The 12,796-nt window shown below is 52.6% G+C and overlaps 1 protein-coding gene across 1 annotated transcript in view; it reads right to left on the bottom strand.

Annotated features, from left to right (window-relative positions):
• Positions 1–561: 561 nt before the first annotated feature.
• The window catches only part of LOC118674742 (putative speedy protein E7), a 33,408-nt gene continuing 21,173 nt past the window's right edge, over positions 562–12,796 (bottom strand). Inside the window, exons 3-7 of the mRNA XM_036346796.1 lie at positions 4,344–4,556; positions 3,666–3,724; positions 3,194–3,279; positions 800–971; positions 562–630 (exon numbers count right to left, since the gene is read on the bottom strand). Of these exons, the coding sequence (XP_036202689.1) occupies positions 562–630; positions 800–971; positions 3,194–3,279; positions 3,666–3,724; positions 4,344–4,556 (599 nt within the window). The remainder of the gene's footprint in view (positions 631–799; positions 972–3,193; positions 3,280–3,665; positions 3,725–4,343; positions 4,557–12,796) is intronic.

Below are 12,796 nucleotides of genomic sequence, written 5' to 3'. Positions count from 1 at the left end.
GGGGAAGTGAAGGACACACGGTGATCTGGCCATGGGCTACTTGTTTGCATGTAAACTTGGATGAAGACAGAGCTAGTGGGGATTTATCTGTTTATCTTTGGATTTAGAGACTGTTCCATCTGATACCCTATTGTTAGACATTGACTTCAGTGCAGAACATCCCTGTGGTTGGCATTCCTGAGGGAGAAAGGCCCAAGTGAATGAACAACAGGAAGTCACAATATATGGAAAAAATTGGAAACTTACTCAGTTTTCAAAAAACTCAACATTTCAACAAATTGACTGCTTGGACCTAGTTGCTCTGTTTAAAATGACTCCACCAAATCTTGAGGTCTGGCCCCCACACATCCCACTGAGGTGCCTGTGTGTCAGCTTGTGGCTGGGAGCTGAGTCAGTCCCTGGCTGTGTGCCTGGAGGGTCCACTTCAGTGTGTGGGGAGGTGATGAGGAGGGGGACGATGAGCATGGGTCCAGCCATTGGATTCCTGGGATTTCTTAAAGAGACAACACATCCTTTCATCTGTACCTGTGAGGACTCCGACCGCCTTCCTTCAGACCTACCTTAGGTGGTCTCAGAAAGGAGGGCGCGATCTCGCCTCCACACCCAGAGCCCTGGATCAAAAGCCTGGATCTGGAAGGACAAACAGCCCCCTGAGAAGATGATGACTCTCCAGGTGCACCCCATCCCGTCCCTGGTCCAGCCTTCAATTCTTAGTCACCCCCAAATCCCCAAACCGATCCCCCAAGGTCCCCTGTCTCTCCAATGTGGTCCCCTCCCCCTAATCCCACAGCCCACCTACCTCTTCGCACTCTTCGCGCGTGACCCTTGCCCTCCAGTCCATGGAACGGAAGAACTGGAATCGCAGTTTGTGGAACAAGGGGCGCTGGGAGCAGATGTTCTCCCCATAGAGGAAGGACAAGATGGCCTGTTTAGGGGCGTGGTAATGCTCCTCCATGTCCACGGCCAGGTAGCTGGGGAAGGACATGAGGTTGCCAGTCAGGAGCAGGCAGGAAGCACCCGCCTGTGGTCAGCTTCCCAGGAAGCACACAGGCTGGATCCTCCTCACACAGGACCTCGGGAGCCCGATCCAGTATCTCTGAGGGCCACCCAGGCATCAGGAAGCTGAGCGGGACCTGAGGGCACCTCTCAGACCTTGATGAGGAAGATAAAATTCAGCGGGGAAGCCGGGCCCCTTCCTTTCACCCTGTTGTGTGTGCACACACCTGTCTCCCTATAGTGTCAGTGCCCATACAGCTCCTGAGGGCAGAGACCACGCGGTCCTTTTCTGTCTTCATTGCTTTCCTGCCAAATGACTAACAGGCCCATTAACTCAACAGTACTTATTAAAAAATATACATTTTTATTGATTTTAGAGAGGAAGGAAGAGGGAGAGAGAGATAGAAACATCAATGATGAGAGAGACTCACTGATTGGCTGCCTCCTGCATGCCCCCACAGGGGATCCAGCCTACAACCAGACATATGCCATTGACCAGAATCAAACCTGGGACCCTTATGGTCCGCAGACTGACTCTCTATCCACTGAGCTAAACCGGCTAGGGCTCAACAGGACTTTTTAAATTCTCTTCCCATCCTCACATTCCTTGGCCATGAATGGGCTTTAAAGGTTGCACAGAATGAATGAATGAATGAATGAATGCTTTTTCTCATAGTCAAGTGGAAAACTGATTACCTTACAGACTCAATATAACTTGAACATTTGCAAAATAAAAAAACCCCTGTGTGGAGTGTTTTAGGAAGCCATTGATATCTTGACAAGAGCTGTCCTCTACAGGTATCTAGTTGAATGGGATTGGGGAAGGAGAAAGGGGAAGAAGAGAAGTCATTGTAATCCAAGGTATCACATTGTAATACAGTTTGAATAACCAACTGCTGGCATGTAGAAATTAGGGGGTCAGAGAAGTTATCTGAATATTTTTTGTTTGAATCAGTATAAGAATACATCTTTATTTTCAAATACATATGTGTAAATAATACCTAGACAGAAAGCAATAGGAAGAAAACAGGAAAAGGTGTTTAGAAGAGCAGTGAAACAAAGAATGGGATATCGGGGTGGTATTGATGGAGACCCTGAGACAGCTGAATTCAAGCTGAAAACTTTGGCCTTGATTTAGAAAGAAATTAGCAAATGAAATTCTTGTGGTGGTTGGTGAAGTGGTTAAACCTGTGTTTTGGAAGGATATTCAGGAAGATTTGTAAGAAACACCCCTGGGTAGCATTTTACAATAGATCAGTGTTGTTTAATACTTTTCTTCTTAATTATCATCTGAGAATATTTTCATTGATTTTTAGAGAGAGGGTAAGGGAGGGAGGGACACAGAGAGAGAAAGAGAGAGAGGGAAACTCTGATCCACTGCCTTCTGCATGCACCCCAGTTGGGGCTGGGATTGAACCTACAACCTGCATATGTGCCCTGAGTGGAAATCGAACCCTCAACTTTTTGGTTTAGGGGACAACACTCCTACCCACTCAGCCCACATCAGCCAGGGCTAGATCTGTGTTGTTTAATGAAGGCCCGCATTGAGGACGGCAACCATTACATTTGGTGTGGTTATGGGGGAGGGGGGAGAGAGAGAGAGAAAGAGAGAGAGAGAGAGAGAGAGAGAGAGAGAGAGAGAAAGAATGAATTCGAAATGGCTAGTCCCAAGCCTATTAGTTGGGGGTAAAGTGAAGTGGTAGCAATTCTTTATGAGGCTTTTGTGTTTTCTTTTATTTTGTTCAATCTTTTGACATTAGGGTTGTTGGCTTTTACAAAGAAGAGTATAAAAAACCCTATACTACAATTCTATCATTTTTATAACTAGACGGAAGAGTACAAATAGGTTATAAAAATAGATGAAAGGGCCTTAGCTGGTTAGCTCTGTGGTTAGAGCATCAGCTGAAGGGTCTCAGAGTCCATGGGCACCTACCTCAGTTGCAGGCTCAGTTCCCTGCTCTGGTCGAGGCTCCTGTGAGAGGCAACCAATGGGTGTGTCTCTCTCACATTGATGTTTCTCTCTCTCTCTTTCTCCCCCTCCCTTCCATTCTCTCTAAAAAAATCAATGGAAAAAGTATCCCTGGGTGGTAATTAACAAAAATTAAAAAAAATAGATGAAAGATCAGAGATACAACTCGTCTCCCTCCTCCTCCCCAGGGTATGAATACTGACTGGTGGGAATAAGCAAGATACTCACAGGGCCAGGAAGAAATGAATGCGTCGGTACTGCCAGGAGAAGAGGCCCGCGCGGCTGAAATAAGCTATCACCATGGACAGGAGATACTGATGGAAAGAGAACAAACATAAAAGGACTCCCGTTGTGAAAGAGGAGGAACAGTGGGGTGAGTGACTGGCTGATGCTCCCAGTGGCAAGCGCTGCGGTTTCAGGGCGTGTGCTCAGGACAGCCAGCTCCAGGAGGGTCTTTGACAGGCTGGAGCAAAGGGGTGTCCCCAAAGGCAGAGAGAAGAGGGCACTTGATGTGGCCAAAACCACAGGGGCAAGATCCCAGAGGAGCCAGGGCTGAGGCAGGGCTGCCCGTCCACACTGCAGGAAACCCCTCGGTCCCCGAAGGGAAGGGGTGACAAGGCATCAGGCTGGAGAGAGAATTGTGGGCTCGGAAAGCTCTCCCCTGCCCCAGGATAGATGGCAGAGCAGGGGTACTTCTTACCTTGTCAGAGAGCCTCAGATTTGTGTCCCAGGCCAGGAATCTTTTAATGACAGGATCCTCTGTGAAAGAGGGCATATGTTCGCTTGAGGACAGCAACAGGGTTGCCATGGGAGCGTTCCAGGGCCAAGCGCAGAACTATGGCCCTACTGGGGAAGTTTCAGGATTGTGGCCAAGGCCGAGGCCAGTAGGAAGAGGGACAGAGGAGATAGTTCCTGGGACAAGGAAGCAGTGGTGACCCCTGAACCTTACCCCCCAAGTCTGGGGTGACTGAGTGACAGCTAGGGTGTCAGTCACACATCTGCACGATTCAGAGCTGAAATAATCCGATGCCATGGCCGTTGTCAGTGGACAGTCCCTTCAGGGTGGGAAGGTGGCCTTATTATGTGCCCTCTTACACAGATGAAGGTGTTTAGAATCAGAAGGCCAGTCAGAGCTGAGAAGTTGCAGAGGGTGCAGTTGAAACTGAGCTGCCTGACCCCAAGTGCAGCCCCATTTGAAGTGTAGCCTAGTCCTCCATTATCTCTTAGTGCCCCCCCAGTGAGTGATGGACACGGAGCCCTCCTAGGAGAGGGAGCTCGCTAACTGGCAGGGAATTCTTTCCTACTGGGAAGGAGTAGTTATTGGAAGGTCCTTTTTAAAGCGTAGGATTGGAGGGTGCGCTGCAGGGCCCCTTCCTACCGAGCAGCCTGGTGAAGGCCTGATGGTGCTCAGGTCGCACTGAAGACACCCGCTGCCTCTTCAGCTTCATCTTGAGCCCGCAGAGGGTCTCCACGACCCAGAGGTCCTGAGCCCCAGGGGCAGACTCCTCCTCGGACCCCTCCTCTCTGGGCCACTCCCTCTTCCTTTTCCGTCCAGCAGATCGAGGCCGGGCGCTGCCCTCTGCACAGGGGCCTGAGTAAAAAACCAGTTACAATTCACAGCATTTGCCTCTGGAATTCAGCTACTGGTCACATAAAACAAGCTGCATACCCAGTCCACCTCATGTGCTCCCCGTCCCCAAAGCAAACCCCTCCGTTGTCTCCAGTCTCATAGTCTACTGGCCTTCCCCCCAGCCATCTCTCCATCTCACTCCTTTGGGGATGCCCACCTGTCCCACAGTCATCTTGTCATTGTTCTATGTCTCTGTCCTCAAAACCCTTCCTTGTTGGTGATAATTTCTCCCACTGGAGGGGAAAAGAGAGGAACCCTTCACTATTTCCTCCCTTTCCTTCTCTCATCCTTGGATCTCATCTCCTAGCCTCCTTCCCAGGCTTTCCTTTCGTGGGGATTTCCTTGTCCCCAGCTCCTGTGATCTCCAATCCCTGGCTTTCTGGATCTCTCTCTCACACACACACTACTCAGGTCCCCCTTCCTCAATGGTCAACCCTCTCAAATCCCTTCTGCCCCCAGTTTCCTCACCTGATGGTCCTGGGACGACTTCAACCACTCTCACCTCTAGGGGGCACCCTGAGCAGTTAGGCTGTGGTCTCTGGTTCTCACCCTGGAAACTTGGTTCACAACTGGCCATTATTTCTCCCAAATCTTCCCTTTCAGGACACCTAGACACTTGTCTGTCCAAATTCTTGGAGAAGATGCTGTTGCCCACCTCCGTTGCCAAGCACCACGGAATTTGGTCCTTCCAATCAGGAAGGTCGGAAGCCTCTGATGTCATTATTCATTCCAACCTGGCAAGCAGCTTGAAGGATCCAAACCCATGGACTGCCATGTGTGCACTGCTCCTGGGAATCGGGGGTCAACCATACCTCCTGCCCCTGACCCAACAGCCTCTGTCCAGCCTCCAACACTATCCTCAAATGTCAGCATAATTCTCTTTAAAAAATCTTTATTGTTGAAAGTATTATATATGTCCCCCCTTTTCCCCCATCGATTCCCTCCAGCCCCCACCCCCACACACCCCGCCCCAGGCCTCACCACCCCACTGTCTATGTCCATGTTCTCAACCTGTGGGTCGCGACCATCGGAAAACACATATAGCATATCAGATATTTACATTACGATTCATAACAGTAGCAAAATTACAGTTATGAAGTAGCAATGAAAATAATTTTATGGTTGGGGTCACCACAACATGAGGAACTGTATTAAAGGGTCGCGGCATTAGGAAAGTTGAGAACCACTGAAGGTCTTTGGTTGATTACCTCCTCTCCACCCACCCTCCCCCACTTTCCCTCCAAGATTCCACACTCTGTTCCATGCTTCCTTATCTCTGGATCCACTCTGTTCATCAGTTTATTTTGTTAATTAGATTTCACATATCACCATCACTCTTTACTGCTCTCCAGGAGATGCTGTGTTCTCTCCATTCTGAACTTGAAATAGGCTGGGCTCTCCTTTCCCATTCCTATTTCAGAGCTTGGTCTGATGAGAGAGGGAGGTCACAAGGACATTTAGGGGAAGCAGAAGTGCTCAGACCTTACAAGAATGAGATATGTATGTAAAAAAGATCCCAGCTACATTGACTCCTCGTATTAAATAGTTACTGAAAACACTCCATTTGCCGAAGCTCATTGGTCGCAGACACGATGTTCGGGATTCTGTACTGGAGGACACACATCTTCCAGCCTCAGGCATCTTTTAGTCCAAGAGACTGTGCAAACCTAAAATCTTAGAAAACTACACATGTGCTCACACACTCAGATGGTGTCTCCAATTTCAGGGAGTCTCTGGATTTCCCAAAGCCTGCCCCTCAATTCCAATTAAACTCTAGTCTACACATTTTCAGCCTGTGTATCATCCTTGACCCAGACATTTTACTACCTCTCATGTATCCTATGGATGAAATGTCCCATGCACAAAGAGACTACATGGAGAGATCTCCTTCCCTCCTTCCCTCTCTTTCTCCCTTTCTTCTTTTTTTGTGGTAAAATAACATAACACAATTTAACATTTTAACCACATTTAGGGTTAAATTCAGTGGCATTGAGCACATTCACATGGTTGTGCTACAATCACCATCATCCATCTCCACAACCTCTTCATCTTCCCAAACTGAGACTCTGCAGCCATTAAGTACTGACTCCCCCTGTCTCTCCCCAGTCCCTGGCAGCCACCATTCACCGTTCTGTCCTTATGAGGTTGATCACTCTAGGCCCCTCATATAAGTGGTATCAGACAGTATTTGTCCATTATTTCTGGCTCATTCAGTCAGCATAATGTCCTCAGGGTTCATCCATGTTGTAGTATGTGTCAGGATTGCCTTCCTTTTTAAGGATGAATAATCCTAATATATAAAAACCCAGGGTCTGTAACATCCAAAACGACCGAAAGCTTGACCGACTAGAAGTCAGTCCTGCAGTCAGTGCTGGGTCACCGGTGTCGGTGACCCGGCACTGACTGTCGAAGGGGCTGCGGATCAGGCCCAGAGAGAGGCAGGGTCTGATCCATAACCTCCATGGCAGCTGTTCATCAGCCCTTGCCTCTCTCTTTCTCTCTGGGCCCGTCCAGCAGCTGTGCCTCTCTTTCTCTCAGGGCCTCCAGGGGGGCTGCTCATCAACCCCGCCTCTCTGATCAGGCCCGGAGATAGGCCCGGAGATGCTGACTGGCATAGAAACTGACCAATCAGAACCAAATCTGTGTGAATTGTGAGGAACCAATGGCTGCCTAGGAGGCGGAGCTTCTGATGCTGACTGGCATAGAAATCAACCAATCAGAACCTTATCTGGGTAAACTGTGAAGGCAGAACCTAAGGTGGGGGCTGAGGAGGGGTTTTAAGGGCAACAGCTGTTTGGTGTAAGAAAGCAGTTCAATTTTATATATATATATATATATATTTAAAATATATTTTATTGATTTTTTACAGAGAGGAAGGGGGAGAGAGAGAGAGCTAGAAACATCGATGAGAGAGAAACATCGATCAGCTGCCTCCTGCACACCCCCCACTGGGGATGTGACCGCAACCCAGGTACATGCCCTTGACCGGAATCGAACCTGGGACCCTTCAGTCCACAGGCCGACGCTCTATCCACTGAGCCAAACCGGTTTCGGCTCAATTTTTTAATGACAGGTTTGGCAGTATAGTGCATACGGCTGGCTATCAGTCCAGATATAGGGATTATGTATTTTTGTCTGCCAAGAGCATCTCCTCCTTCTGAAAAAGGCTCCCCCCCCCCCCCATTTAAGCAATCCTATCCTATATAATCTATCTATACCAGGGGTGGGCAAACTTTTTGACTCGATGGGCCACAATGGGTTCTTAAACTGGACTGGAGGGCCGGAACAAAAGCATGGATGGAGTGTTTGTGTGAACTAATATAAATTCAAAGTAAACATCATTACATAAAAGGGTACGGTCTTTTTTTTCAATAGTTTTATTCATTTCAAAAGGGCCGGATCCGGCCCGTGGGCCGTAGTTTGCCCACGGCTGATCTATACTAATAAAGGGTAATATGCTAATTAGACCGGGTCAACTGGCCATCTTCCGGATGTCTGACTTCCTTCCGGACAAAGCCATGGTGGTGGGGGCCAAGGCAGAGGCAGTTAGGGGCGATCAGGCCATCAGGGGAGGGCAGTTGGGGGCGAGATCAGGCTGTCAGGGTAGGGCAGTTAGGGGTGATCAAGCAGGCAGGCGGAGGCAGTTAGGGGCTATCAGACAGGCAGGTGAGTGGTTAGGAGCCAACAGCCCCAGATTGCGAGAGGGATGTCCAGCTGCCAGTTTAGGCCTGATCCCACAGGGGGTCCCTGATTGGAGAGGGTGCAGGCTGGGCTGAGGGACCACCCCCCCTTGCACACAAATTTCATGCACTGGGCCACTAGAATTCATTATAAGGGTCACATTTTGCTTATCCATCCATCTGCTGATGGATACATGGCTTGTTCCCACCTCTTGGCCCTGAGACTTGCTTTTGACCCTTTGTTTGAACTACCCACTTTTCATGGAGATATGAGTGCTTTCCTTTTTCCTTGGGATAAAGGCAATTACCCAACATGGATGGCTACCCAGACTACCAGGTAAATTTACAATGGACTGTGAAAGAATGTATAGCAAATGGTGCTGCCCTTTTACACGAGATGAGTAACCATGAGCTTGAGAACACCTCTGTAATGACTGGACCTGCTGAGCTATTTGGAAAGATGAGGTTCGTTTGTTTTTGAAATCTCCTTGGTTTGCTTGCCACGAGCCTCACAATCTGGTTTAATGGTTATTCAACAATAAACACAACTGTTTTCTTTATTTCTACAGTTGTGGAGATGATTTTTCTGGGTTGGCAGGAGATTTTATTTTTAATCCTGCCCCCCTCCCACCAGCTTTTAAGAAACAATTGGCCCAAAACACGGTTGTATTATTTCACTGCCAAGAAGTGTTAATCATAGTCCTTAAGATCCCAGTTAATCATATATATATATAATTTATTGATTTCAGAGAGGAAGGGAGAGGGAGGGAGAGAGAAGCATCAATGATGAGAATCATTGATTGGCTGCCTCTTGCACGCCCCCTACTGGGGATCAAGCCCGAAACCGAGAATGTGCCCTTGAGGGACATCAAACCCGGTACCACTCATTCCGCAGGCCGAAAGCCGAGGCTCTCTCCACTGAGCCAAACCGGCTGGGCAAGATCCCATTTTAAAAAAAGTGACACTTTTACCCAATGTAAACAATGCTCCTTGAGAGGTGAGCTCTGCTTTTATTTTTCGGTTGTATTTTCTGATGATTGCTTTTACAGTTTTTATGCATTAGTTGTGTAATGTAGAAGACTTCGTTTCTATGATCTTTTCTGTCCTTGGAGAAACCATATGGACATGGGTAATGCTATTTCATGACATGGCTGGGCATTTGCAGGTTCCTAGTGTTTCAGTGAAACGCCCAGTATTTCAGGTAAGTGGACATGATACGCCCCTCCCTTTCCTCGCCTGGCTGTGGTGGAACCTCGGGTTCTAACAGGAAAAGTCCCAGATCAAAGAAAGGACCAGGATCGCCGGTGGCAATCACACAGGCGACACCTTTCCTTGGTCCCTAAGAGCAGCGCCGATGGGTGAGTGGGAAACCGGGCCGGGTCCAGGCGGCCAGTGCTCTGAGCTCAGCGCCTCCTCCCCGGACGGCGGAGGAGAGACCGTGGGGAGGTCCCTAACTTGAGGGGTGGACCCCTGGCAGGGCCCCCGCGTGGTCCTCGCGTGTCCTGTGGGCCCGTCCGCGCACGCGCACTGCCGCTGCCGTTGCTGGCGCTAGAGGTGCGTGCCCAGGCCGGTGCTGCCCGCGGTTCCCGGGCGCCGGCGTCCGTTGGGCTAGGGTGCCGTGGTCCGGGGGGCGGACGCTGGGCTGTGCGGGCGGCGTCGCGAGCGGGGACCCCCAGGGCCATCCCGGAGGGGCCGAGGGGCAGGGTGAGGCCTGGGGCGCCGGGATCTTCTGAATGAGTTTGTCCCGCAGGCGCAGAGCCGGCTCCTTGGGGGGCGCAGCGGCGGGGCCTTGGGCAGCTCAGCGACTCCCGATGGGGTAGGTGGTGCGTGCGCGGCCTCGGCCAGTTCTGGACCTTCCCGCGGTGGGCAGGGCTGGGTGGCTCCTCCCGGGCGGCGGCCAGGGGTGCGTGGGGGGAGCAGTGGACGCTTCCGGCAGGTCGGCGGGTGGGCACCGAGGGCAGGGCGGGCTGCTCCCGAGTGGGTGCCCCGGGAGGGTGTCTTCTCGGTCTCCTGGGGGATGGCGAGGTGACGATGGCGCCCCAGCTGCGTCCCCTCCTCCCCGCGCACCCCAGCTGCCCTCGCTCAGCCTCTCGCCCTCCCCGGGTTCCCACTGTGACTCTGCGCGCCCCTCACGCCTTGGATCGGACCCAAGTGTGTGCCGGCCCTTGCAGCGCAGGGTCCGTCCCCGTCCCGGAGGGCCATGCTCTGCCGCCTGGGTGACGGGAAGGGAGGCCTGATAGGGCGGCGGCTTGTCCTAGGTCTCTGGGCCTCTGGGCGGCGTTGCTAACAGGACCCCCAGGCCAAGGGTTCTGCCCATTGTATTACCGTTTTCTTGATAAAAGATTAAGCTCAGTGGCAACCAACTTTAAGTTAGATAATAAAAACTATGCTCTGATACACATTTATCCCACTTTTGAGAGCTCATATTCTGGGCTCCTGTGGATACTTTGTTTTTTTTTGGCAATGGAAAGAGTGTAAACAATGTTTGTTTCTCCTTTTATTTAATGACTAGAGGCCCGGTGCACAAAAATTTGTGCACTCGGGGTGGGGAGAGGAGGTCCCTCAGCCGGGCCTGTGCCCTCTCGCAGTCTGGGACCCCTCGGGAGATAACGAGCTGCTGGCTTAGGCCTGCTCCCGGGTGGCAGAGGGCAGGCCTAATCCCTAGGTGCAGCCCCTGGTTGGGCTCAGAGCAGGGCCGATTGGGGGGTTGGGGCACCGCCCCCTGTCACACTCAAGGCAGGGTCCATAGGGAGGTTGCGGCGCCACCCCCTGTCACGCACAGAGCAGGGCCCATCAGGGGGGTTGGGGCTCCGTACCCTGTCACACACAGAGCAGGGCCCATCAGGGGGTTGGGGAGCTCCCCCCTGTCACACACAGATCAGGGCCCATCAGAGGGTTGGGGCTTCGCACCCTGTCACACCCAGAGCCCACAGGGCGATCAGGGGTTTGGTCGCTGCCCCCTGTCACACTGATCCTGGTGCTGGGAGGCCTCGCTGCTCCGCTGATCAAGGGGACAGGACGCCTCTCAGCTCTACTGATCTGGGGGCCGGGTGGCCTCTCGGCTCCGCTGATCCCCGGGTTCCTGAGGCCTCGCGGCTCCGCTGATCCCAGGCCGGGAGGCCTCTCGGCTCCGCTGATGCCAGGGTCCTGAGGCCTCTTGGCTCTGCTGATCCCAGGGCCAGGAGGCCTCTCGGCTCCACTGATAACCGGGGCTGCGGGGCCTCTCGGTTCCGCTGATCCCAGGGTCCTGAGGCCTCTCGGCTCCGCTGATCCCGGGTCCCTGAGGCCTGTCTGCCCTGCCGCTTCAGGGCTGTTTGGCTTTGCTCTGCTTGGAGCCTGAGTATGCAAATTAACCACCATCTTTTAGCTTCTATAATTGAAACATTGTATCTTTTGGAGTTGTTGCTTCAGGAGCTCAGAGCCCCTCAGCTGCAGACAGGGAACCTTGGCTTCCTCCATCGCTGGGGCAACCAAGCCTCCTGTTCTCAGCTGCCTGGCTGCCGGCCGCCATCTTGGCTCACAGTTAATTTGCATATCTCGCTGATTAGCCAATGGGAAGGGTAGCGGTGGTATGCCAATTGCCATGTTTCTCTTTTATTAGTGTAGACTAGAGGCCCCGTGCATGAAATTAGTGCACCGGTGCGGTCCCTAGGCCTGGCCGGCAATCGAAGTGTCAGTGTCTGGCATGGAAGGGCAGGTCCCAGCTGATCTCAGGCTCTGGGCAGCACCTGGGCCCCTGGGCCCCCACGTGCCCTCCTCTGCCTCAGTCATGGTGCCTGAGTCCTCACGCAGAGTTGTGGTGAGTGTGGCCGGACGCTGCGGGCCAGGGCGCAGCATGGGCCTCTGGGCTGCCCAGCTGTGCCACACGGAAGCTGGTTAGGCAGCGTTCTTTCCTGTCCGGCCTCACACACAGGCCCCTGCGGTCCTGGCCTACAGCCTAGCTCACCTGGAAGAGGCTGCGCCGTTGTGGGGCAGGCTCTTCGCGGGCACCTGGCACCTGAGCGTGGGGCTTTCCTGGTGTGCCAGCCCTGACGTCCCAAGGAAGGGTAGCAGGGGGAGTGAGAGTGAGCTCGGTGGACACACCACATTCTCACTACACCTTTGTCTGGTCACCCCCGCCCCCAGGTATCCAGCGAGAGGTTGCAGCCCCCTGCCCGGGTGCCGCAAGAGGTTGGTAGCCACCACCCACCCCCAGTTCCCTGTTCCAGCCTGGGGCCTGGCGCTGATCGGACGATCAGGGCCTGCCGGCCACTGGTCACCTCATGTGGGATGATTGATCTGGGCCGGGCTCCCTGCTCGGCTCCCTCAGCGGCTGGGAGCTGGTTGGCGGCCCCACCCCCCACTACTGGTCGTCATCTGCAGTGTGATTGGTGGGATGATCAGGCCCTGCTTGACACGCCTTGGCCTGGTGCTGCCTGCTTACCTGCTCCACCATCCCACGTGGTCCCGCTCTCCTTGGGGCCCATTGGGGCTGCCAGCACCTTCACTGCTGCCTGCTGCCAGCACTGCGTGGCCAATGCC

This window comes from Myotis myotis, unplaced genomic scaffold (genome assembly GCF_014108235.1).
Source record: "Myotis myotis isolate mMyoMyo1 unplaced genomic scaffold, mMyoMyo1.p scaffold_m19_p_19, whole genome shotgun sequence".
NCBI lineage: Eukaryota > Metazoa > Chordata > Mammalia > Chiroptera > Vespertilionidae > Myotis > Myotis myotis.
The sequence above is the reverse complement of the archived record's forward strand: the minus strand, read 5'-3'. Positions and strand labels throughout refer to the sequence as shown.